The sequence below is a fragment of the Misgurnus anguillicaudatus genome, chromosome 21, assembly GCF_027580225.2.
Source record: "Misgurnus anguillicaudatus chromosome 21, ASM2758022v2, whole genome shotgun sequence".
NCBI lineage: Eukaryota > Metazoa > Chordata > Actinopteri > Cypriniformes > Cobitidae > Misgurnus > Misgurnus anguillicaudatus.
The window spans coordinates 6,373,772-6,401,377 of NC_073357.2; the positions used below are offsets into that span (position 1 = coordinate 6,373,772).

Here is a 27,606-nt window from a genome sequence, read left to right on the forward strand (position 1 = left end):
ATCCCATTAAATGTGTTTCACGCAAATGAAATTTTTTGGGATTTAAATATTTGTAAACCAAAAGGGAGAGACGGGGGAATTTATTTTAAGTCTGCTCCACTTTGAACTAATTAAAACTGTATTTCAAGTGCACTTGTAAATTATGCAAGATACGGTCCCGCTGGACCCCAACACACACCATCCCGACTGTGTTGAAGAAGATCTGCCAGTATTGCAAAGCATCTCTATTAGTTAGTAGGGTTTAATCCTGTTTTAAATAAATAGAGGAAGGCTTGGTTGTCTTAAAAAAAAACATGTAATGGGAAACAATCGATTAATCTGATGTAATCTGAGGTGCACATTTGTGCCAAGGAAAACAAAAGTCAGCAAAGATCAGAATATCTGTTGATTTGGATGAATCCAAGCTTCATAAAACTCTCTAACTGCTTACCGTATTTTATTAGTGTATTATAACAATAAATACAGCATTACAGATTTATGTGTTTACAATAGATTAGTGCACACAGTTTTCACTTCTCACCCACTGACACATTTTGACCATTATTTAATCAACCAATTTGACAAAACTATGCACAGGATCCATTACAGTATAAACAAAACTTCAGATTCTCTTCAGATGATGTCTGTGTGTTGTGAATGAAAAGAGCGCCTCCGGTGGTTCATTTGTTTTTGCCGAGAGTTCGCTGTTTTTCTCCATGTTCTACGATCTTCTCGTCCACGTAGAGTCCCTTGCGTCTCCGTACGGCGTTCATGTATTTTAGGGCCTGGTTGCTTGAGTCGGCTTTTTCTCCAAAGTGCAAATACTCCTCCTCTGTAGTGGGCACCCAGAGCGGATCACTGGAGATCACCTACAACACAAATACTGTTAATAAAACCTGTAGTGTGGGTATAGACTTGTAGATCAAATTTTACAATGTTAAGATTTTTCCTTAAGCTTTACTTAAAGGTGCCAAAGAATGCTTTAAAATAATACGTTAAATTATCTTCAGCCCCGAATGTCTTTTGAAAAGTTGACTGACAAAAGCTTATGTAAAGCCCTGAAATCAAGTCGCCCTATTTCATTGTGCTTTGGCTTTACAGCATAAAGCCTGTTAAAAATAGACATAGGGCTAGGTCTTAAAAAAAAATTAAGCCTATAGAATACATTTCTTGGCTGTCGGTAGCCAATTGGCTACTCCGTTTCTTCCTCTCTGTTGAATATGCAGCAGGTAGGGGAGGGGCTATTTAACTACAGGAATGGAACTACTGATCTTTCATAAATGTACACATTCATATTTTAGTTACTTTTATAAAAGTAAAGCGAGTTACTTTTTAGTTTAATTAATTTTATTTAAAAATAAATAACGTACTGAATTAAACTAAGGGCCTCTTTACACGAGAACGCTTGAGGGTGAAAACGTAAAAATATTTTATCGGATGTGCCTTTCGTTTACACGGCGACGGCATTTTGGGGGCAAAAACGCAAAAAAATTGAAACCACCCTTCAGAGTGGAAATCTTAAAAACGATCTACCGTCGCGTTCTCGTCTAAAGAGTAAAAAAGCTAAAGTCTGCTCATGGTGGCTCTCGTCGCGAACGCATTTACGTCACAGGCATGCGCCAGTTCAGGAAAATAACAACGGATTATTTCCATACGTCGGACCTTCAAGTTGCCATAGCAGCTGTGATAAATATACAAGTCTTGCCAGCAGTTGTACGAAATATTCACAGCTAGTATTACTGATCAGAGAAGGCGCCAATTCGTCGGAGGCAAACCAGACGGCTTTGGACGAGACCTGGGAGAACCAAGAAGAAGGTTGTACGCAGGCACACGGACTTGGTGTTGTTGTGTGTCAGTGCTTCACATTGCCACCTAGCCACCTGGAGTGCATACTACATCGAATATCACACACTTTTGCGTCACCATGTGCACGCAGATTTCCCCCTCAAAACGTTCGTATAAACGCGGAATAAAAAGTGATAACGCAACGCCACTTTTGCGGTTTCTTTTCAGATCGTTTCCATGTAACCGTAGCCTAAACCGATGCGTGCGCGCCTGGGCGGGTTTGAGTCAGAAACTGAGATGGCAGGGCCGAGCTTGACATTTTTGCGATGGAAATATGCAATTTCTGAATGCAAAACTTCCCAGTCATAAAAAACACCTGCAAGGCCTAAAAGAGATCAAGCCTCAGCCAAGTAAGAAAAAGACACGCAAAAGTAACGCAAGCATTACTTTGCATGAAAAGTAACTAAGTAACACAATTAGTTGCTTGTTGGGGAGTAACTTAATATTGTAATGCATTACTTTTAAAAGTAGCCTTCCCCAACACTGCTGATCTATACAAAATCTTTAAAATTTAAATAAGATAATTTACTGCATTGTTACATTAATTGTAATAATATAAAACATAATACTACGAAACAAAATAATATTCATAGAAACATCCCCAAAATAGCCACTGTAATCCTTTCTTAGACTGACCTCATTATTGTTTCAATTACAACAGCCAATGGCATGTCTCCGGCAGCAATACATTTATATATTTAGTTTTAGACATTCTGTTTATATTATGATTTAGACGTCCTGTATATTAAAAATAAAAACGTTTGTTCGTAGTATGGTACATACACTGCAAAAAATGACTTTTTTACTTAGTATTTTTGTCTTGTTTTCAGTAGAAAAATCTAAAAATTCTTAAATCAAGATGTGTTTTCTTGATGAGCAAAATGACCTAAGAGAATAATACTAGTTTTTAGACAAAAAATATACATTTTGAGTGGGTTTGTGGTTGAAACAGGCAAAAATATCTGCCAATGGGGTGAGAAAATTTTACTTGAATTAAGTGTTTAAGAAAAACGATGGGACTGTTGATGGGACTGAAGACTCTTATCGTGTATATCATGCGTGAGGAAATGTATGTGTTTTGTTGTCATTGTAGACTGGACATATTGGTCGATTTCAAATTCGAGTTTGTTTTCCTAATGAAAGAATTTTGACAGATTTTGAACATTGAAAATTATATACAGTTTGATGCCATGGTGTGTCAATTTAGGATTTCATACATAATTTTTAATATTTATGTAAAAAATATAAATTAGTTATATTAAATATTGTTATTATACACTTGCACTCTTCGAGTGATCCGTGTATTAAATATGGTCTGGCGTAAGCCTCAGATGTCATTCAATGCTGGAAACGCCTCTGTTAAATTGTTCTGGCTTGTAACTTTATTAAGGGCAAAAATTATCCAGAAACGTTTTTAAATGTCCATTTACAACCCTGTGAATGCCTTATTTGGAAGGGTCATGAATAATAATACTGAGCTTTGCTCTGATTGCTCTGCTCTGAGGCTCATGCCAGTAGCTCGCTTTAGTAAACAGACCTTTTATGTTTGAGCCTGTATCAGATGAAAATACAGATTAAGAGGAACAACTGATTGTTTGGAGATATATTACTAATATATTAGTAATTTTCTTTTTCTAAGTTGAACCAACAAATCTTTTTTTTAACAGTGTGCAAGAGCAGATATTTTTTGTGAACACAATTTTATTTTTTTATCTGACCTGGTCCTGAATGCTGACAGGTCAATACTGCATTGCTAAAATGCATCCAAATTCTGCTCAGACCAACAGACAGTGTAATGTCAAGTGCTTTTGATCTTTAAAAAGCTTTGTGTTTTATCTTATTTTGAGATCTAATGTTATTTTAAGTAACAGCGTATGCACACTGTTTGCAGTTAATGGTGATGGGTGAGCCAGCCAGATAATTAGGAGCTGATATTTCCCCGCTATCCAGTTTTCATCTCATTGTCTCTCTCATTATAAAAAGAAGAATAGAGGATCCAGGGCCGAACGAACGCTGCAGTTATTCACCGAGAGGAGAAACGCATAATGGTCATCATACAAGGCACAGTGAGGCCGTGTACCAGCACGCAAACAAATACAGAGAGCAGGTGCTCGACGGATGACGCAATCCCTGCAGTAGCGCGCGCGCACACACACATGCGCTTCAACACAATATGACCTCATGCTCAGACAATAGACTAAATGGTACAATTACTGTAAGAGTCCCTGCACCTGGCCCCGCGGCGTGGGCTCTGTTACCTCGGGACAGATGGCGGAGGCCGACAACGGTCGGATTTACACCCCGGTCATCGACTGCTGCCCGCAAATAGAGTCAGTGCAGCGTTTCGAGAGCATCTGTGAGCGATGCTAACTGACAGGACAGGACAAAGTTAGAGAAGATTATGAAGCTCTGTTGTGTGTCTGCTGATCTTTGATTTGGTTTTAAGCCACATCTCTCTCTCTCTCTCTCTCTCTCTCGCTTGTTTTTCCACTCCGCTGAGAAAGCTTTGTCTCATCTGCGGACTCATTCAAGCATAACCCAACAAGTGACAGGGCATTTTCATTCGCACAAAGACACAAGCTATGCTTCAAAATCTATCACAGTGATTTGCTGTCTAGTGACTAAACAGACAGCTGTTTTTTAAAGTGGTGTTTAAACGTACAAGCAGCCAGAGGTGTTTATTTTTGTCGTGAAGTGGTGATTTCCAGTGACATCGGATGGGGGGGATTGATGATCGTCCAATGACAACAATGCGAAGTTGAGAAAAGTTTTAAGTTTGGACGAATAAGCATCAATGAGTGAAGACAATGTCGGTCACATTTATGGGCGAATGTGAGAAGGGACACTGCACTTTTTTTTTTAAATAAGCTAATTTTCCAGCTCCCCTAGAGGTAAACATTTGATTTTTAACGTTTTGGAATCCATTCAGCCGATCTCCGAGTCTGGCGCTAGCACTTTTAGCATAGCTTAGCATAATCATTTGAATCTGATTAGACCATTAGCATCGCGCTAAAAAATAACCAAAGAATTTGGATATTTTTCCTATTTAAAACTTGACTCTTCTGTAGTTACATCGTGTGCTGGGACGGACAGAGAATTGAAAGTTGTGATTTTCTAGGCAGATGTGGCTGGGAACTATACTCTCATTCTAAAGTAATAATCAAGGACTTTGCCTCTGTAACATGGCTGCAGGAGGCGCAACGATATTACGCACTGCCCGAAAATAGTCCCCATGGTAACTTTCAATAGCAGAAGAGTCAAGTTTTAAATAGGAAAAATATCTAAACTCTTTGGTTACTTTTAAATGCGATGCTAATGGTCTAATCAGATTCAATAGATTATGCTAAGCTATGCTAAAAGTGTTAGCGCCAGACCCGGAGATCAGCTGAATGGATTCCAAAATGGTAAAAATCAAATGTTTAACTCTAGAGGAGCTGGAAAATAGGCATATTTAAAAAAGTGGAGTGTCCCTTTAAGGCCGAACTATGGTCTATTTTTATGCATATGCAAGTGTCCACATGCAGTGCATGTGACGCAATTTATAAGCGTTCGCATGTACTGTGAAATAATTAGCAAACGTCTTATAGAGACCAATGAAACTTTACACTTTTTGACTCAGTTTCGTGTTGTATTTATATTCAGAGGTGCTGACAGAGTTTCGTAGTTTCATAGAAATGCGATCTAGAGGTCTTTTCAGGTCCACTTAGATCCAAAAACCAGAGGTCCGACCCGAGAGGGTTTAGGACTAAACTTTTGTGCGGGCTGCTGACTGCACACACGTCAGTTCCGTTTACATTCGGGTCCAGTCGGGTTCAAAAAAGGCGGCACTTGGTCGGGCTCGGGTCTAACTTTGTCAGGTTTTTCTAAGGTCAGGTCTTAGTTTAAAAAAAATGTATGCATGTCGGGTTCGGGTAACAAGAGCTTTGGGTCATTTCGGGTTGGACAGACCTCTATTGCGATTGACAACCCATCAAAATAAACATCCGTTAAACGTAATGAAGTTGACAGAAATACTGTATCTTACTATTGTATTGTAAAATCTACTTTTAAAATAATACAAATGATGTTTTTAAAGTATTTTAATTTCTTAAGTAATATAATCACACTCAAAAAAAAATGTGTTATGCAGCACTTTGCCCAAAAAAACTTAAATGCAATGTTTGATTTAATTTGATTAAAATTAATTTGTTTTGTTTTTATTTAATTATTTTAGAAAAGATAAATTATTTCATTTTTTTAAATTCAGTTTATTTAACATGCTGTTTGATAAGTAAAATGTAATTAACCATTAAAGTAAATTAGTAAATTAGTATTTTTGTCTTGTTTTCAGTAAAAATATTAATATATATTATATAATACTAAAAATTCTTAAATTAAGATACTTTTTCTTGATGAGCAAAATGACCCAAGAAAATAAGTAGTTTTTAGACCAAAAATATCAAATTTAAGTGATTTTGTGCATAAAACAAGCAAAAAAATCTTGAACATTTTTCTTAAACACTAAATTCAGAAAAAAAAATTAAGAAAAAATTGCTTACCCCATTGGCAGATTTTTTTGCTTGTTTTATGCACAAAATCACTTAAATTTGCTCATCAAGAAAAAGCATCTTAATTTAAGAATTTCTACTGAAAACAAGACAAAAATACTAAGAAATGTATAAATAATTTATTTATTTTTATAGGGCCCCACACTGCAAAAAAAAATGATTTTCAAGAAAAAAATCTTAGTATTTTTGTCTTGTTTTCAGTAAAAATATCAAAAAATTCTTAAATTAAGTTGCTTTTTCTTGACGAGCCAAACGACCCAAGAAAATAAGTCCAGCTTTTAGACCAAAAATATCAAATTTAAGTGACTTTGTGCCTAAAACAAGCAAAAAAATCTTGAAAATTTTTCTTAAACACTAAATTCAAAAAAGAAAAAAAATTGCTTACCCCATTGGCAGATTTTTTGCTTGTTTAATGCACAAATTCACATAAATTTGCTCATCAAGAAAAAGCATCTTAATTAAGAATTTTTACTGAAAACAAGACAAAAATACTAAGAAATGTATAAATAATTTATTTATTTTTATAGGGCCCCACACTGCAAAAAAAAAAGATTTTCAAGAAAAAAATATTAGTATTTTTGTCTTGTTTTCAGTAAAAATATCTAAAAATTCTTAAATTAAGATGCTTTTTCTTGATAAGCAAAACGACCCAAAAAAATAAGTAGTTTTTAGACTAAAAATATCAAATTTAAGTGATTTTGTGCATAAAACAAGCAAAAAAATCTGCCAATGGGGTATACAAAAATCTTGAACATTTCTCTTAAACACTAATTCAAGAAAATACTAAGAATTTTTTTTCTTGAAAATCTTTTTTTGCAGTGCATGAATCTACACGTATCATGCATAAGAGCTTGTTTAAAAATGGGCCAAGCGCATGCGAGTAGGAAAACAAATATTATGGAAGTATTGTGAATCAGCTGTGTGCTTACCATCATTTTTGGGTAAACTATCCCTACAGGTGCATAGAAATGAAATAACACATACAGTACACACACTTGTTATCTCATTGCTTTGTCCATTATACACAATTAGATTAAGTTGACTTGGAATGTGAGTGTGCTTGCTCATGGTCGGCACTGATAACAGTGTTTGTGTGTGTGTGTTTAATGCTGGGGCGGGCAGACGTTTGGCAGACAGATTTAGGGTGGACACAGCTCTGGCATATGTGTCTAATGGGCTCTCGACACAGTAGGCAATGAACACACACACAGTGGAAGTACTGCTGTCAAAGCTTGACATCTGCCCACACACACACACACACACACACACACACACACACACACACACACACACACACACACACACACACACACACACGTGTGCGTTCATGCATGCATGCTGTCAGACGCAATGTGTAGGTTCAGTGAGATATGGCAGTGAACTGTTCCAGTTTTCACACTAATGGCGTAGCGTCCTGCGTTTGGCACCTTTTCAACCCTGCGGTTCTCTGTTGAGATAGACAGGTGAGAGGACGGAGAGATGAGGAAACCTCATCACCGCTAACATTATAAGACTCCTGCCTGTTACAATTCACATGCACTCGGCTTCATTTCCAGAGTTATCGTTCATGAAATCAATCCATCTAATGTCTTTAACAGGCAGACACATGTGGAAACTGTGAAGCGCGTATCAATAACCCTCTCACGTGTGTTTTTCACAGAGCGGGTGATGAATGCGTGCTCCTGTGTGACGACGTGCTACTTGAAGGAATACTCATTACTATTCTGTCATAATTTTAACACCTTTAAAGAGATGCTTAGCAGAATGCCCAAGATGCCTTTCATCATACAGTATAGAAACTGGCGAGCTCCAAAAAAATAAATCTTAAAAGATTTTTCCATGTTTAATTCATGTTAGTGCTTCGATCAACCTGGAACATTTGAAAAAGATCAACCCAGTAACTTGGTAAATCATTCTTTGCAAGCATTTGGAATAAATAGGTCTTTGAAATGTGGCTCCCCTTGTGATGTCAGAAGGGGATCTTATTATAATAATACCTCCCCTTAATCTGCACTATCCAACCACAGTACTGTCATTTAGTGCAAAGAGAAAGAGAGAAAAAAAGACGACAATTTTCAAAGTTTCAATTTCAAAAAACCATCATTATGGTGATCAGTGTTTGCATTTCATCAGCTCATTTGCATTTAAAGGGACACACCCTAAAACGGCACATTTTGGCACACACATACAAAGTGGCAATTTAAACATGTTATAATAAAAAGCTAAAACTTTACATATGTACTCTAGAGAGAGCAAAGACTAATTTTACATCTTGTAAAATGTCCCCTTTAAAGTGACAAACGGCATTATTTATCAATTGCTGAACCACCATATAAACTCAAATACAAGTATTGGAAATGCGTCCGATACCACAAAAAAATTATGATGGCATTGGTATCGGCAAGTACTTGAACCCATGTACCGATCCGACACCACTTTTTAAAGCAACACTATGTAGTTTTTTTACCTTTAAATAATGTCTCTAAAATTATTTCAGTGAAAGAACAACTTTTAAATGGACAAATTGTACTGTTGCTGCAACCTGAGCAGCCTCCTAGCTGCTACAAGCACACTCTGAAAGTCGAGGTGGAGGGTAGAGCACACAGCCCCGCCCCTCCCCCTGCCTGCAGAAGAGTGTCTGATACCAGGCACTGTTGCACTTTTCAACCACATGGGGGAGCTGTAAGTCATTTTTACATGGAAACTACATAGTGTTGCTTTAAATAAGACCTAGTTATTTTGCCCGCTATAGCTAACGCTAAAGCTAACGCTGCAAATCGGAACTCATTTCTGCCTCACTGAATGCAAACAAACAGGAAACTCCGACAAGCAACCACTGTTTAGACCAGCGAAGAAGAAATTAAACCCGCTAGCCGTATGTCCGCTGTTTGGAAAAGATCTCATATGCCATGCTGTAATTTCCATTGGGTGGCACAAGTATTAGCAACTTTGAAATGAGTACCTTAATATAGCATTTGAAGACCTCGAAGAACAAGGTTACACTCACAAGTCTCGTATTTCAATACATTGTGGCTACACTTTTGTTTTTAAAGGACCTTTGTTGTCCTTTTATTTTTAAAAACTGAAATGCCTTTTATTTAACAAAATAATTTGTTAAATAAAAGTTTCTGGTAGAGGTTGGCATGGTACATGAAAAAACATCCGAACCGTTCGGTTCGCTTGTCTCGGATCGGAGCGTGTGTGTGTCGCACGGTTCGACGCATGCCAAGCGAAATGGGGTCTCGTGCTCAACGCGCACTACCGCCCACTCCGTGTTGACGTCATTTTTGCAGTGCGCACCATCACGCTTGTGTGGGCGCGTAGAGTGTAAACAAGGCAGGTTGGCAGTTTGATAAATGTAAATTCATTCTTCATTCTTTATGTGCTTCAAGTTCAATCTTTGTGTTTGAACGTGCTTAAAGTCAAGTCAAATTCAGTTTGTGCATGATTACATGATATAGCAATTTTGTTAATACTGTATCCTAAATTGTGAATAATTAAGCTATATATTATATGCGGAAGTAAATTTCTGGAGTGTTAACGATTAAAAGAAAAGACAACAACAAGAACCGTACAGAACCGAAAACCGTGACCATAAACCCGTGATATGAACCAAATCGTGGACTTTGTAAACCGTACCACCCCTAGTTTCTGGCCTTTTAAGTTTTAAAGAGATTATTTTCTGTTACTGTATATTATTCATATATAATCTTTTTTATATTCCTAGATGTATTTGTTTATTTTTACTTAAAAAAATAATATTACTGTAATAATATTACAGTTCACTGTATGTATTTGTTCATGTTATAAGTCTCAAGCACACACAAAAAATCTTTATATACATATCAGTTCATACAGGGCAAATACTATATACAGCTGCATATACAGATACACACACAGGTATTCGGATCAGTACTCCGTATCAAAAGAGAAAAATGGTATCGGAATGTCTCTGATTTCTATACAGTGTTTTTCTCGCACACAAATGGCACATTTAAAAGAATTGAAAAGACATATATGCATGCACGTGCGAAAGTCCTGATGGACAAACTCAAGTCCCGCACACATTATTGTCCTACCACATTACGGTCATTAAATCACAAAACATGTGCCGACTGAAACAGCTGTTTATGGGTTACTGTGGTTCACATCATCATATTCAAGATAAACACGCTTTTGCCAGATCAGCATTATCGACATCAGACAGAAGATCAATATGAGTTGATCTAATAGACTGGCCTGCACATACAGTATAGCTTTCTCTGGGTTTTGCAGCTGTGTGTGATCAGGTTTTCGGGCTAAATGGGTTTAAAGTCTTGGCCGGGTTCAATATCTTTACGGTACGGCCAGACGTTTAACACCTAGGGTCAGAGGAGGGTATTGACAAGAGAGACACATGAGCACATGTGTACACACATAGATGCAGACACATATGAGGTTTTCCTGAGCTAATCACTTCACCCTGACACTCACTTATTGATTCATTTGTTTGAACTGTATAATTTCATTCAAACTTCTTTACTGCAAAACTTTAAACTTCTCTAGAATGGCTTCTCCTGTTAATTGATTCATTGATTTGTTCATTCACTTACTCACTCATTCACGACATTCATTCACTCGCTCTTTAATATATATGCAGTCATTCACACACTCCTTTAATCCTCATTCACTTTCAAATTCATTTATTCACTTTTATTTAGTTGTTTTAAAAATGAATCATTGGTTTGCTTGTTTATTCATTCACTTAAACACCAACATCTTTCATCCCTTCATTCATCGACTTGTTAATGCATTCCATCATTCACTTTCGAATAAATGTATTCATTCATTCATCCATACACTTATTAGTAAATACATTTTTTAAATCATTCATTCATTCATTCTGTCAGACTAAATTGATACATTCATCTACCCATCCATCCATCCATCAGTTCATTCATTAATTTAACCACTAATTTACGAAAACAGTATAACATACCATTATTCACTTTTGAATAAATTCATTCTTTATAAATAAATTTATTAATCCATCGATTGATTCATTCATCCCCTCATTTATAAATAAATGTATTCATTCATTTCATCATTCACATTCTAATAAATTCATTCATTCACTCATTAATTCTGACTTAATGCATTCATTTAACTTCAAATATATGTATTTATTCATCCATCCATCCATCTGTGCACTTGTTTATGAATACATGTATTTCATTCCCAGTGTTGGACAGTAACGAAGTAAATGTAATTCGTTACTGTACTTAAGTGGTTTTTTCGCGTATCTGTACTTTACTCAAGTACTTTTATTTTGGGAGACTTTTACTTTTACTTTACTACATTTTAAAGTCAAATATCTTACTTTTTACTCCACTACATTTTAAAAAATCGGTCGTTCCTTTTTATTTATCAGTGGATAAAAAACGTAACTGGGCAAACTAAAGCTGCACAAAAAAACTAAGATGCAAACGTGATGCGTCAAACCACCAATCAGGGTACAGCATGCGCTTAGTTTCGAACTTGTTTTGGTTGCCGCGCTGTTTCACGTAAGCTACGCGAGTCACGCGAGTGCAGCCAGCCAATGCATCGTTTGGAGAATGAAACTGCATTCAAAAACAACGGAGGAGATAACAACAACAATGGCCTTATTTACGCGCGTTTTTTTAAGTCCTTGAATAAAAGAACGAGTCCTTCGTGTCTTCTCTGCCTGCCTTGAAACTGTGCTATTTCGTTTAAAAAAAATACTCTTTCAAATCTAAGGAAACGCGTAGAGGTAAGCCATTTTTATTCTGGTTATATTTTTAAATGAGCAATCTTAAAAGTAGCTTGCAGAAAACTGTTAATTGTGTTGCTAAAATATATACGACGTTATCATGAATGAACTTTAAGCTATGCAGGCTGAAGCTATTTTAGCCGTATAGTTAGCTGTTTCACTTAAGTTCATTGTATTTGAAGCTCAGTGCTCCCTCTGTTATTTTGAAATGACAATTAATCACTATCAACACTGTTGTAAAATATAAATGACATTTTGACTAGCCATGCAGTGGATGATGCTTAAACAGGCAGGTGGATTGGAGTGCTCCCTATTAACTGAGATTGTTATTAATATTTTCAAAAGTTTTGCTTCCAAAATATATACATTTAAGTATGTATTACAATATACATATGACATGCTTAAGCACATAAAACGTTTCTGAAATTATATTCTGTAAGGCTTGTTTTATTTGTCAAAGAAAGGGAGACTGATTTCTAGATAACGTTATGTATTTAATGTTTTGAAAACTATTGTGAACCTGTGCTTAAGTCAAGTTTTTATTACACTTAAACTGATAAATTATTTAACAAATAAATCTTGAAATGAGACTTACTGCTCTCAAATCCTGTTATTTCATTTGATGCTAAAGGAATTTTTTTGTTTTTAAGGTTTTAGGCTTATGATAATTTTAATAGACATCAGTGTCTGATTTATTAATGTCCTTCTATTAATTGATTGGTTAGCCAAGAGAGTTATTTCACATAATTTGAATTTTGTGACAAAAATGATACGGCCATAATAAATCACAGTACTTTTGTACTTAAGTACATTTTGAGGCAGATACTTTTGTACTTTTACTCAAGTAAAAATTTTAAGCAAGTACTTCTACTTTTACTTGAGTAATATTTTACCCTGGGTATTTTTACTTTTACTCAAGTACACGATTTGTGTAATTCGTCCACCACTGTTCATTCCATCTTTCAATAAAATAAAATAGATTTGAATAAATAGATTCATATATTCACCCATCACTGATTTTTGATTAAATGTATTCATTCATTTCATCAATCCCCTTTTAATAAATTAATTCATTAATTCTGTCATTAATTCTGACTAAATGCATTCATTCATCCACTCATTTATAATTAAATGCATTCACTCATTCCATCATTTACTTTTAAATATATTTCTTCATTCATACATCCATTTGTCCACTCATTTATGAATATATGTATTCATTCATTATGGAATACATTCATTCATTCATTATGAATAAATGTATTTATCCATCCAACCATGCACAGATTCATTCATCCATCCATCCATCCATCCATTCATCCACTCCTTTATGAATTAATTTATTCAATCATTTCATGATTTACTTTTGAATAAATCTATTTAAACATCTATCCATCCATTGATTCATTCATTCATCCCCTCACTTATATACATTCATTCTATTATTCACTTTTGAATTCATTCATTCATGCATTCATTTTGAAAATACATCTGACTTAATGCTTTCATTCATTCCATCATTCACTTTCAAATATATTTATTTATTCATTCATCCATCCATCAGTTGAATACATGTATTTCATTCCATCAATTACTTTTGAATACATTAATTATTTCATTATGAATGCATTTATGCATCAATTCCATTATGCACCGATTCATTCATCTATCCCTCCACTCATTTATGAATATATGTATTCATTCATTCCAATTAAATTTTAATTCATTCATTTTGCCATTACATCTGCCTTAATGCATTCATTCAATCCATCATTCACTTTCAAATAAATGTATTAATTCAGTCATCCATCCATCTGTTCATCAATCCACTACAGCATTCATTCTGTCATTTATTTACCTCCCAGTGGCTGAACACTAGCTGTGGACTGGCCAGGCCGCTGGTCCTCTTCCTGATTTCATCAGCAAATCCGAAGCTCTCGGCAACAGGAAGTACAGCTTTAATAATGAACATGTCGGTCCCTTCCTTCATCTCCTCGTGCAGGACTCGTCCTTCACGCTTAGATAAAACACCATACACGCGACCTGCAACACAAATACACAAAATAATAAAATCCATTTTACTTTTAAAAACTCATTGACACTCTGCGTGGTTAATGCAAGCACAAAACACCTCATATTATAAACTACATCAACTGGGGACATCTACTAAATGCTGTCTGTTGATATTGAACTCATAACTACATACATTAAGCGTACATTAAAACGTACTAAAGGGCCATTAGTTGCATTTTCCCTGTGAGCTGTGTTTAATTTCTGATCCTGGTGTGTGATCTTTAACTAACACATCTTTTATGCACAGACTATTGTTCATGCTCCTTAAACCCACAAATCACTGTTGTCCTTAACATACAGGACAGTTTAGATTCAGAAACAACACACATAAAATCCATCATTACTCTCCGGAAAGTCACATGAGATCAGATGCGCGTTTGGTGGCGGACATCCTTCTCGTTTTACTAATACAAACAGCAGCTGAGCCGTCCTCACACAACACACACAGACACACAATACATGGAAGTGACATGGGAAGAAACTCAGAGTCGGTGTATTTCACACATCAGCCCCAGAGACCATCAACCTTTAACACTGCAGTCCAGCGTCAAGCTCTCATAATAATACTTGATGACAGATATCTATATACTGTAGACCGTATGAACTCTGAACATCTTTAAGACTTTATGTTTATATTGCATAAAAATGTTGAATTCAATTAAATAATTGTCATTTAAAGACCCACACAAGTGATTTTCACTGAAACAGGAAGTTAAAGGAATAGTCTACTCATTTTCAATATTAAAATATGTTATTATCTTAACTAAGAATTGTTGATACATCCCTCTATCATCTGTGTGCGTGCACGTAAGCGCTGGAGCGCGCTGCGACGCTTCGATAGCATTTAGCTTAGCCCCATTCATTCAATGGTACCATTTACAGATAAAGTTAGAAGTGACCAAACACATCAACGTTTTTCCTATTTAAGACGAGTAGTTATACGAGCAAGTTTGGTGGTACAAAATAAAACGTAGCGCTTTTCTAAGCGGATTTAAAAGAGGAACTATATTTTATGGCGTAATAGCACTTTTGGGAGTACTTCGACTCGCCTGAAAAGTCCGCTCCCCTTCTCACTCTCATAATGGGAGAGGGAGGGTGTTACTGCTCCGAGTCGAAGTACTCCCATAAGTGCTATTACGCCATACAATATAGTTCCTCTTTAGTTCCACACTGTATAATCTCAGTTTCCATCAATGTCAGACTGTACAAGTTTAAAGACTTTTAAAAAGCGGACGCATGCAAACAAACGCGTCCGCAGTTTTACGTCATCGATCGACGACGGCTGGGCGAACACACGCTAAAGCGAAGGCTAGCAAACCGAAACAACATCTACAAAACTAAAGCACATAATCAAAATATATTTGAGACGCTTTGTAGTAATGTTAGCTTACCTGTCCAATAGGATGAAAGCCAACTCCGGATCCGTTTTTATACCAAAAACAAAGCGGAGGTTTCTCCATAATTCAAATGCCCTGCTGATGTTAATCCGTGTTTTTGTACGAAGTTGATCCGATTCACGTTTGGCCTTGCGAGCTTCGGCAGATAATTTTTTCCTTCACAATATGTGGGGTTTGTGTTGAAGTCTGTTGTGCTGGGAGCACCTCGTTTCTTAATGTTATCTGACATGCTTCAGTGTCGTCGCTGTTGAGTGCAAAGTCAGTAGACGAGGCGAGGGGCTCGGGAGCGCGCATGCAAGTGACGTGACTGGATTTCGCGCCAAATCCGGCCCGGTACTTTCACATAAAAATAATATTTTTTTTCAGAGGTAATACCAAAACCCGCAAAGTGGATCATTTTAATGTGAGATTACAACCCCTTCACACACAGGCAATTGAAAAGCGATTAGTTTAAGTAGAAACACTGCGTACAGCTCCTTTAAATGTGAAAATTGTTTGGATTTAACTTCAGTCATTGAAGCACTGTCATCACAAAAACATGGGAGCAGACGTGAATGATTTGCTTAAATTGGTTGATGCTGACAGGTTGTTTTTAAGCTGTGACACTTAAAAATGTCACAGGAATACTAACCATTGGACATTTTTAACCATTAAAACGGTAATCGTAATGCTGCGTTCACACCAACCGCGTTTCAGGCGTCAAAATCGTGTCTACCGCGCCTAGTTTGCCGCTTGAACAGTTTGAATGCATTTGCGCGTGTAGAGCGAAGTAAACGCGCGGAAAAAGCAAGCATTTGACGTGCAACAGAGGCAAACTCCGCTTCTTGTGGGAGGGGCAAGTGCTATGCTGTTGTCTGTTTGCAGTGAAATGTATTTACAACTTACCAGGTTGTCCAATGTCCTCACTGACACTCTTCCAAGCGAGGTCCTTTTTATTCCTGTCTCTATAGTACTAAGAACCTTGGTCGTATAGCTACGGGTGACTGCTTCGGACAATATCAAGCGTTCCCTCATGTTGAATGAGTGACTCCGCAGGCTCCTGATTGGTTAACGCGGTGCGAAATTCCGCCAAAGTTCAAATTTTTCAACTCGGGCGTCAGCCGGCAATCCGCACTAGACGTGCGAATGAGGCGGAAACGCGTCTTCCGCGCCAAACGCCTCATCCGCGAGACCTCCAGACGCGCGTCAACGTATCTTCACAATGACTTAACGTTGAAATCAAGAGCCGCTTCATGCCTCTTACCGCGGCTGGTGTAAACGCAGCATTACATTTCTACTTTGTTTTAATAAGGATTTTTTTCAATGTAGGGTGGTTGTATTCAACACACACAATGTCCAAACATCTTGTAAAAGTGAATTTTGCATAATAGGTGCCTTTTAATTTTGGGATACTTTTATCTTCTAATGCTTATATATACATTTTGTTAACATTCGTAGCACAGTAGTTACGTAGTAGTATGCATTAGGGGTGTCACGATTCTCCAAATCATCGATTCTATTACATTTACGATTCTATGGTTCGATTTAATTCTCAATTTTACTTTTTTTTAAAGAACAGGTTGCTATGCCATTTTTACTGTGGGTTCACACCAGCCGCGTTTAAGGTGTCAAGTTTGCCGCTCGAACATTTTGAGTTTACTCGCATCATTCGCGCGTGAAAGCCGCACGTGAAATTCTAGTCATCGAGACATTCACGTGGAAATTTGCGTCATGGGAGGGGCTTCTGCGACTCCGCTTGCGTCCGGTAATGACGTCACTACTAGAGCAAGCTCCTGATTGGTTAACGTGGCACGTTTTTCCGCCAAAGTAAAACATTTTCAACTCGCGCATTTCCCGCAACAATGCTCAATTCGAACTAGACGCGCGAATGAGGTGGATTCATGCCTACCGTGCCACCCTAAACACCTCATTCCTCCAGACGTCAACGCGTCTTCATATTGATTTAACATTGAAATCACTTGCGCTTGATGCCTCTACCGCGGCTGGTGTGAATGCAGCATTAGACTAGACTTTTATGAAATATAATATCTGACCTTGAACCCGGAGATGCCCTGCCATGTTGGTCGTGCTTCCAGTGGAAAAATATGGTACACGCACATACCTGATAAAACGAAACTTCCTGTCAGATGAACATTTCTGTCAGTACTTTGCACGTTAAAAACACGCTTTTATTACCGTCAGACGAGATTGTGAGACTATACCACAATAAGTCATGTTTAAATACTCTTAAGCAACTTAAATAAGTTGTTGTGAAACTTAAACAGATCTCAGTTTAGAGAATGGACCGGTCCTGGCACTGACGCAGTTCTACTGTGCACGCGCGCATGCTATGATTGAGTTTATCTGAACGCGTGCTGTTTTTTGTTTCCCATGTAAAGAGAAGCTTGCGTGGTGTCTCCTGCATCTGCCATGCTATCTTTTATCTGGCTGTAGCTAGCGAAGTTAGAGGAGGTTGACTCGCAGCACTTAACGCAGTTTTTTTCTGCTTGGCAAGCCGACCGAACGTGACATGGGTGGGGGCGTGGCAGCATCGACAATTCAAATTTTTCATTCGAAGGTTGTGAGTCAATTTCGGTCGATTTCAATTTAAAATCGGAATCGTGGCACCCTTTAGTATGCATACTAAAAACTTCCATTTCGATTTTATGGAAACTTTAAGATTCAATATAACGATCACCAAACTCGTTGGTAATGGCGCCACATTTTCATGATAATCTGTAATGTGAGCAAAAATTATATTGATATATAACAGTGAAACTGCTCACATTAATTTCTTCATCTTGCGTATTTCACAGTGAATGTATCGAATGGGATTATTGCATCAATCGCATTATCTTTTCTCAGCTTTGTCGAGTCACTAGACAATATCATTACATTCCTCAAATCACCAACTCTCATTTAGAAATAAATGAATTAGGGTCATGTTTTTGCTCCAAAATCACTGTCAGGCTAATAAACGGCACTTAAGGGGAAAAAAAAGGGTTGAAGTGATCTATACGGGTGAGACATCTAAAACATTTCTCTCATCTCGAACATCTGTAATACTCTTGGATATCAATGGAGTGACCTAGTTATCAAGATATAAAAAACATCCCGCCAGTAAAAAGTTGATGTATTTTATATTCAAACCCTTTATCTGTCCTAATACGGTCCAGCTGCTCTCCCAAATTATAAAAAGGACATTTCAGCAGTTCATATATAGATTTCCAACTTAAGCATTCACAACTGGAAAGACAATTTGCACCATTTGCTGAAATATTTATGTATTATCTTCTTGTTGATTTTTTTCAAAGGTTCTCTCGGGGCAGGATTTCCTTACCTGCCTAACCGGCTTCAGTTCCCACAGGCGTGCTGGTCGGACAATTTAGCTTTTGTTCTGGATCCTGGAGCTATGACATCACCACATCGGTACACGGCTCATTCACATCAGCTTTCAATTAACTGAGAACTTTTATTCTGTGTGGATGATGTATAGCACTTTTCCTATATAACAAGAGCTTATACACATGCTTTAAAGTTTAGGGAGCTTTTTATTAGTCGCAGCCTTGCTTAACATATCAACGCAGACAATGAATTTTTTTCTGTGTTAATGTATTTCCCAAACTGGGTCGGGACATGATGAAGGGCTCATCCCTTTAAATTAAACCGCTATTAGGGTGATTCTCGCGAAATTAGACTTATGAGGTGTCATGAAACATTTTGATAATAAAAGTAAATGCTATCAAAATAAGAAACATACAGTTATAAACATCTCTTCGTGTACTTTTTTGCACATGATTTCAAATGAAATCATACAAAGCAATTTTGTTGTTTTTTCCACATTTAAGGAGAAAATTTTCATTACCGCAACGTGTCCATGACTGGATTTGGGTTCTTTGACATGGAAAATTTATAATTAAAAAATCTAAAAAATAAAAAGCTTCAGTGCATGTTATACTATAAACATTTACAGTAAAGAAACATGTGGTATTTGGGGATCATTGGTAAATGTAGAGACAATAATAAGGAATATAAATGTAAATTTTTCTCATCCTCCGCAACAATTTTCAATCATTGTTTAAGCCCTCAATGAACGAACTTTTTTTTTTAATTGTTGGAAGGGACAAAATTGACAGTGACACTTTCCAGATAAAATTTTGTGTGCTATAGTACCTAGACAACTTTTTAGTTCTCATTACCGAAACATGAGTTTGTAAATGCATATATTTAATGTAATGTAATGTTGCGGTAATGATTTTTTTTATAATGATAATACAAAACCTTATTTTTTAACCTCCTGCTTACCTAAGACTTCAGCAGTGGCCATGATTTCGCAGGTGTACGTCGCAGCCATCAGTCGCTGAGGTTGGGCTTGAAAGGCAAAGCGGCAGGCCTCCTTCACGGTGGCGATGAGCTGACCCGAGAAAGGCCCGTAACAATCCACCGAACTTCCACTTTGGGTGTCCGTACTGGGCTCCTTATCAACCAAGTCCTTCTGAAAGTTCATGTCCCAAGTTTCTACCGAGAAGCAAACACCCATCAAGGGTTCTTCGCACATGGGGCCGGCGAGCGTTGCCAATTGAAAGCCACTAACGATGCTGTTGTCAAAGTCTCTGAACGTTAAACTCTCTGGCTTTTCTTTCTCGTGGGCCAAACACTGCCATACGGAAGGCCTCCGGTAGCTTTCGATGCTGTTGAGAAGAATGTTTGGCCCGCAGCGGCGCGGACCGAACGCCCAGATACGCTCCACGGCGCCTCTCCATTTGTGGCCCTGCAGGTGGCTCTCCAGTTTGACCTTAAAGTCCTGGATGTTCTCCAAGATTTTCTGGTTGATTTCCAGAGTCTTGCCCTCCCGGACGGACATGCTGAACTGCTCCATTGTGCGTATGACCTCTACGTTGTCCTCCAGCAGATGGGTCACTTGCTCTGGAAGAGGGATAGCCCGTACCCTGACCGTGGCCATCTTGTTAGGGGTGGTGAGGATGACCAGACCGGTGGAATCCACCTGGATGCCTTCGGGATACTTGGTCTGATCCTCTTTTACCTGGTGAATCACGGCCACCTTCTGCTGCTTGCCCATTTCCTCGTTCACCATGTCCACCTTGGGCGGCCGGATGATCGTCTCACGGAAGGGTATGATTGGTTCGGAAGCACTGATCTCGATTTTAGCAAACCTAGAGGAGTGAGAGAAAATTAGCCTGGGGTTATTATTTTATGCAATATATATTCTCCCTTTTTTGTCATTACAAAAACCTTATTTTTCAAGACGTGAAATGAAATTATTGCTGCCGCTGAGAGGCTGGCGTTCGGCCAAGGGTAAGAGCCGGGATCTGATTTTTTACCAACTTGTTATGGCATTCTAAAATCTAATTTACGATGGCTCATTCATCCAAATACACATTTATCTCTTTCTGTCTGTGCAAAGAACCAGATACAAACAAGTAACGCACTGAAAATCATATATATTGGGCAGAATAATTGTGTAGGTATACATAATGCATGTCTATGGCCTAAATCTAATAAGGGGACCAAAACACCCTGGGGTCAATGGTTAATGCAGACAGCTGGTCAGTCGGGTCTCGTGGGTCAACGGGTTTTAAACGGAGCAGACGGCTGACACGATTGCAGACAACACCGAATCTTCCAGTAATCCAGTTAGACTCAGATGGCCATGGACGCTTTGGGAAGCAGATAATCCGGTGGAAAATATTTACTAAAAACCATCTGAGCCGAGCCGAGAGCCGTGACAGGGCGATCTTCAGGCAATGCTGTCTGGCTGCCGTCAACTTCTGGTGTTATGTGTTTCGCAATTATCCCCTCTCTCTCTTTTTTGCTACTATAAACCTCATTATTTTTGCTTTTGCCTAACTTGTACTTTTGCCTTTATTATTTTTCACTTTCTTCTGCCCAAAGGAAGCTAGATGAGATCTATGTTGGTCTAAAGTAGCGGCCATGTGGTTTAGCATCAGGTGCCAGATTTAAATAGATAGATAGATATAGATATTTTGTTCTGCATCCAACATGTCAAAGATAATCCACACTATTATGCATTGCACTTATTTCAAGTATAAAAATATGCTAAAATCTCTAATAATGAACAACAAACTTTTTTCAGCCCATCAGTGGGTGTAACCCTCTCAAGGGTCACATGAGCCGACAGTTGACCCACTTACTGCCAAGGATGTGATGTCATCATCCCGTCACTAAGTTCATGGCACGACCTCGTTTTTAAGACTTGGCTTGAGCACAAGCGCAGCAGCGTTAGGGATCTGGACAGACTATCGCTGAACTGCTTTGACATCGAGGTCTGATGAGATATTTTTAAACGCCACTCAGACAGTGGAGTAAACGCTGCCGGCGGTCTGACCTCGGCCTCTCTTGACCTCGGGGTTGACCACCGCCCGAGGGCTGATGGTTTCTCACTGCTGCCTTTGCTCTCGTGAGTCTCTGGTGTTTGTTTTTGACCCGAGGGAAGAGCTGGTGACCAGACTACATCCCGCTCACTGAACCACACTGCTGGCTGAGTACGTGTTGAAACTGGAAATTGTTCGGTGTGGGTTAAACGGAATGACACTTATGCAAAAGCCAAAGACTTTGTGTTTTTGTAGGCTATACCATAAAAGTGCTGCACACACAAGGGAGGGAAGAAAGAAATCACCAACGTTTCTCTTGTTTTCTTATTACTTTTTAGGTATAAAGCTGTATATAAATATGTATATGAAGAGCTCAAAGTAAATGCAAAACCCTCTAAATGCATCTGCGACTTACCATGGGTTCACACCATTCAAGGCATCAAAATCGTGTCTACCGCGCCTAGTTCGCCGCTTGAACAGTTTGAGTTTACTCGCTTCATTCGCGGGCGAAAGCCGCGTGTGAAATTCTAGTCATTGAGACATTCACGCTTTCTGTAATCACATCACTACTAGAGCAAGCTCCTGATTGGTTAACATGGCACGTTTTTCCGACAAAGTTTAAAATGTTCAACTTGCGCGTTTTCTGCGGCAACGCTCAATTCGCGAACTAGACGCGCGAATGAGGCGAAATCACGTCCACCGCGCTGCACTAAACGCCTCTACCGCGGCTGGTGTAAACGCAGCATAAGTCATTTCATTGCTATTTAACAGATTTGACATCTCTACTTCTAAAAAAAAGTTTCCAGTTACTCTTTGCCATCCTTTTTGAATAAAAGAAACGCTCAAAAATTCAGTCAGTAGCCTAATATATTCGGTAAACCTTCTTTAAAAAAAAACTTGCACCTTGACATTGTTCGTCCAATTCTTCTTCTGTCTACTTGGAGGACTTTGCTGAAAATTGTTGTGGCGTTTCATGGATTCTGGCAACAAAGTGTTATTTCTGAATGACCTGAGGCCGGGATTAAGTGGATTTAAAGTGAAGGTATTTGATGAGCATATAATACGTGCCGAGAGTTCAAATCATTTTTGACGGAGGTGGAGTTTATCGGCGTTAGCATCTGAGCAACATATCATGCTAATGTTCAAAAGTTTAGGCTCACTTAATTAAAATGTTTCTTATTAACTTGAATTGAAATTAATGTTTGAAATTAGTTATGTAATTGTTGCAACGTTATTTTATTAACTATAAAACGAGAATTTTATAAAAAATGTATCATCTCTTAAGATTTTTAAGTTACAACACAATTCCTGCAGTTTGTGTCATTTTATACACTGTAAAAAGTAAAGTCGGATCTTCTTAAAAAAAATCTGATAACACTTAAAAAAATGTATTTTACACTTAAAGGCGGAGTCCACGATGTTTGAAAAACGCTTTGGAAAAGGAGACGGGCCGACTACCAAAACACACTTATAGCCAATCAGCAATAAGGAGCGTGTCTACTAACCGACATCCTTGCCGGGTTGCGTATGTGTGGGGTGGGTCTATCAACAGAAGGTCCGGATTCTATTGGGGTAGGGGCGTGTTTGTTTAGGTGATTTCAAATATCAACATTGGCTTTCAAACATCGTGGACTCCGCCTTTAATTTTTTACACTTAATTTTAAGTGAAAATGTAGGCGTTACCAATTGCATTTTTTTTTTATTAATATCGCTTTCATTTTTTACAGTGTAGCTTTGAGTTTAAAATACTATTAAAATATACAAAAATTGAACCTAAAAAAATAAACATTAATAAGGAATGAGCAAATGGCCCTAAAATGACAATTAGGTAGCGTGCACACCAAAGCGTTTACGCCAACGGCCAGCATATGTTTTAAATTGTTTTCAATGTAAGTGCGGCGCTGTTCAAAAAAGCGAGCAGCTGGTGTGTTTTTTCCACGCTGGGCACGGGCAGTTTTTCCACCCTAAGCACAGAGAGTTGGAAAATATTGAACTTTGGGACGACCTCTTACATATTTTACAGTCTAATCCTTGTATGTTGCTCCTATAGACGGTTTCATCTGACGCACGTGTGGTGAAGCGATACGTGTCTGGTCCGAACTTTACTTACGGTTTCAGTTTGTATAATAGTCTGACTAGTTGCTAAACTGAACTCTTGAACAAATACCTTGTTGAAAATAACAAATGTTTTGGTTTCCTAGGTAATCTACGTGTTGTTTATTTTGCTTGTTATAAAAATAAACGTTTAAAGTACTTTGTTGTTATTTATTCTTAGCGGAGTTTCTAGGAAGTTATCTGTTGACCACGAAAGCCGCTTGTTTATGTTGTTACTGCTGAAACGGTCTATATTTGCATTTCCAATACATTTGAAATGGCACAACGTGACATTGTGAATAGAAAATACGGCCAAATGTTAATTTCGCAAAAACTCCCATATATCGCAAAAAATTTTAACACTCGTATAAGGTGGTTTTTTAGGCAATTCGAAAAAGGTGTATTTCGCAAAACTGCAATGGTTTTTCGCATTTTCAGGTTACCTGATGCAAGTAAGTCACATAATAATTATTTGAAGATGTTGCGTATGAACTAAAACCTCCCAGAAACACCTCAATACATGTCTGCTCCCAAGTTTAAAAGGCTTTCCTTGCCAATAAATGTTTGATTTGTTTGATTTAAAATAATGTAATATTACATCCAAGAAACACCTATATGTTGCCGCTCCTAAGTAGAAAGGGCTTTCCATGGCATTAATGTTTGAATAACATCTCCTTCGATTAAAAATAAAGCCTAGTGCGGTGGATGTGATATTAGTGAACCTACCAACATCAGTCGAATGGAAACGCCGTCATTTTGCAATAGTCCTGATCAATCAAATGTGTATTACAGATTGAAAAATGCTGCAAGCATGCCATGCTAACTTTCACTGCCTACTAGTAATTCAGACAACACAAAAATTTGTTGATTTTAAAACTATGCACTTTACTACATCGCTAATAGACCAGTATGTTTAAGGAGTCCAAAAGAGGGACAGGAAAAAATTTACAAGACATAAATATGTCATCCAAGTTATTTATGCGTGTAGGGAACAGAAACATCTCAATCTACGGGGAGTACAAACATGTTTACATCTTGTGCATTAACCTGAGCTGCTCCAAACCGTCCCGATACGGCCTCTACTTCAGTCAAGCCAAATGACACCTGAGGGACCTCTCTCACTATCAACGACCATTAAACACGCTCGAGCGGAGAACGTTTTGGCGGAAATGTAAAAAACAAACCAGTGAGGCTTTTCTTCACGACGACAACGAGAACAAAGCAACACAGTCGAGAGACGAGCGCTAATTTACAGGCGCACGGCTCGAGGCGAAGCACCAGATGGAGAGAGTAAGAGCTCATTTGTGTCTCCTTACACCATTACTACATTTTTTAGCAAAAAAAGTCTACGTGGTTTCACAAGTCGATCGCTGTTCTAACAGAGTCATTGTCAGGACCATCCAATATAATCTAAAGTTCACAAAATGTGTCATATCCCTCTCACTTCCTTTGCTAATGTGAGACTTTCTCACTTCTTTTGTCCATTTCTTCATATTTTTGTAGCACTAAGAGAGTTTCTTAATAACACTGTATCATTGCGGGCGGCATGCGGTACTTGCAACAAAAGTCTTTCTGGGGGCTTGTCAAAAAGCATGACGTCTTTTTTCTTTTAATAAAAACAAAACAGAATATATTCATAATTACCAGTCACCTAATTTACATATAAACGGCACCAAGCAGTTGTACAAACAGTGCCAGGAGTTATCAAGCTTCAGAAAATTAAACAAAGAATAACTTTGTTCATTTGCATTTTATGTGACACTACATGGGCTGCAAAGCAAAAGCACTCTCTGTTTATTTATTTTTTAATGAAGAAGCTAATTTATTCATAAAAAACATTTTTAAGAGTAATGAAAAGTAGTCGACCAGTATACACTTTTCAGTGAACGCTGCTGATATTACATTATGTGTACACCAAAATATTTAAATGCGGCTGAAAACGCCAGGCGGATGCCAACTGTGGGTGCTTGCCAACCTTTCTTCAGCTGAGCGCTTTGGTTGCTATAATACTTCTCTTCTGCTTATCAGTCTTTGTACAATGCACCGGTTTGTTTGGTGGTATTTGTCCCGCCCCTCCTCCTCCACTGTGATTGGACGGCTGAGTAAAAAGTGACATTGACGACCCAAAGGTGAAAATTTTATTCTCTGGGCGCTGAACGTGGTAAACGCAGACTGTCGGTGCTCAGCGCAGACAAAATCGTTTTTTGAAAAGCGCTGGGCTTCGATTGGCAACATTTGAAAATATACACTGGCCCCAGGCGTAAATGCCTTGGTGTATACTTTTAAACCCAAAAATGAAAATAATGTCATTAATGACTCACCCTCATGTCGTTCCAAACTTTAGCCCTCTGACTAAATCTAAAACATCTTAAACTGTGTACCGAAGATGAATGGAGGTCTTACGAGTTTGGAACGACATGAATGACATTAATGACAACAAAGTATACATTTATTTTTAAAATGGTTAGTTCCAGTATTTGTTTCTGATTGGTCAATAGGTGTGTTTTATTTACGATAAACTAAACAGTTATGACCGCGCACCCAACGATTTTTTGTATCACTACTCGGCACCTTGAGCAATGTAAACACATGTGAAACTGTTACTACATTTTCCAGCGAAAGGAAGACTTTTGGTGATTTTTCCTAATGAAATATTTGTTGTACTATTTATATATGTGGAATCCGTTTTATAAAAGCGCGAGTGATTTCAATGTTAAGTCAATGTGACGATGCGTTGACCCGCGTCTGGAGGTCTCGCGGTGCGAATGAGGCGTTTAGCGCGGCGTGTTATACGCGTTTCCGCCTCATTCGCGCGTCTAGCTCGGGCGAATGGCACGAATTGAGCGTTGCCGCTGTAAACGCGCGAGTTAATAAATGTGAACTTTGGCGAAAAAACGTGACACGTTAACCAATCAGGAGCTTGCTCTAGTAGTGACGTGACTACAGGAAGCGAGCGGATTCGCAGAAGCCCCTCCCATGATGAATGTCTCGATGACTAGAATTTCAGGTGCGTCTTTCATGCGCGAATGAAGCGAGTAAACTCAAAATGTTCAAGTGGCAAACTAGATGCGGTAGACGTGAATTTGACGCCTCAAACACGACTGGTGTGAATCAATGGTAACAACACCCTGAGCTGTGATTTAATCACTATATACCTTAATGCTTACTTATTACATGGTACTCTAAAATGCTTGATTCTGATTGGCCAGTCGCGACATTCCAAGGTATGCTATTCCGATATAACAACCGCCTGAAACTAATAACAAACGGCTGCAAATCATTTTGACAGGTACAGTTTAATATGACACAAAATATAAATATGTCTTTTAATAACATTATATTTACAAATGATTAAACCATGTGTTCGTGACGTCTCATCTTAAAACCAGTAAACGGGTTTTCCTTGCGGAAGGTCTGCATTCATTAGGAAATAAATGAGGAAATAAAATATTTTAAATCAATATTTAATCTTACTTATGAGGTAAATAGCTGTGTAATAAGCGGTTGGAGTCGTATATCAGTATGTCTCGAGGGGCCCCCATCTCTGATTATTAAAATCTCAACCAGAT

General features: G+C 38.0%; 1 protein-coding gene across 2 annotated transcripts in view; it reads right to left on the reverse strand.

The window, feature by feature from the left end:
* Positions 1-419: 419 nt before the first annotated feature.
* efl1 (elongation factor like GTPase 1) overlaps positions 420-27,606 on the reverse strand; it is a 160,330-nt gene continuing 133,143 nt past the window's right edge. For both annotated transcript variants that reach the window (XM_073859644.1, XM_073859645.1), the window contains exons 18-20: positions 19,896-20,764; positions 14,000-14,184; positions 420-848 (exon numbers count right to left, since the gene is read on the reverse strand). In XM_073859644.1, the coding sequence (XP_073715745.1) occupies positions 660-848; positions 14,000-14,184; positions 19,896-20,764 (1,243 nt within the window). In that variant the 3' untranslated portion in view covers positions 420-659. The remainder of the gene's footprint in view (positions 849-13,999; positions 14,185-19,895; positions 20,765-27,606) is intronic.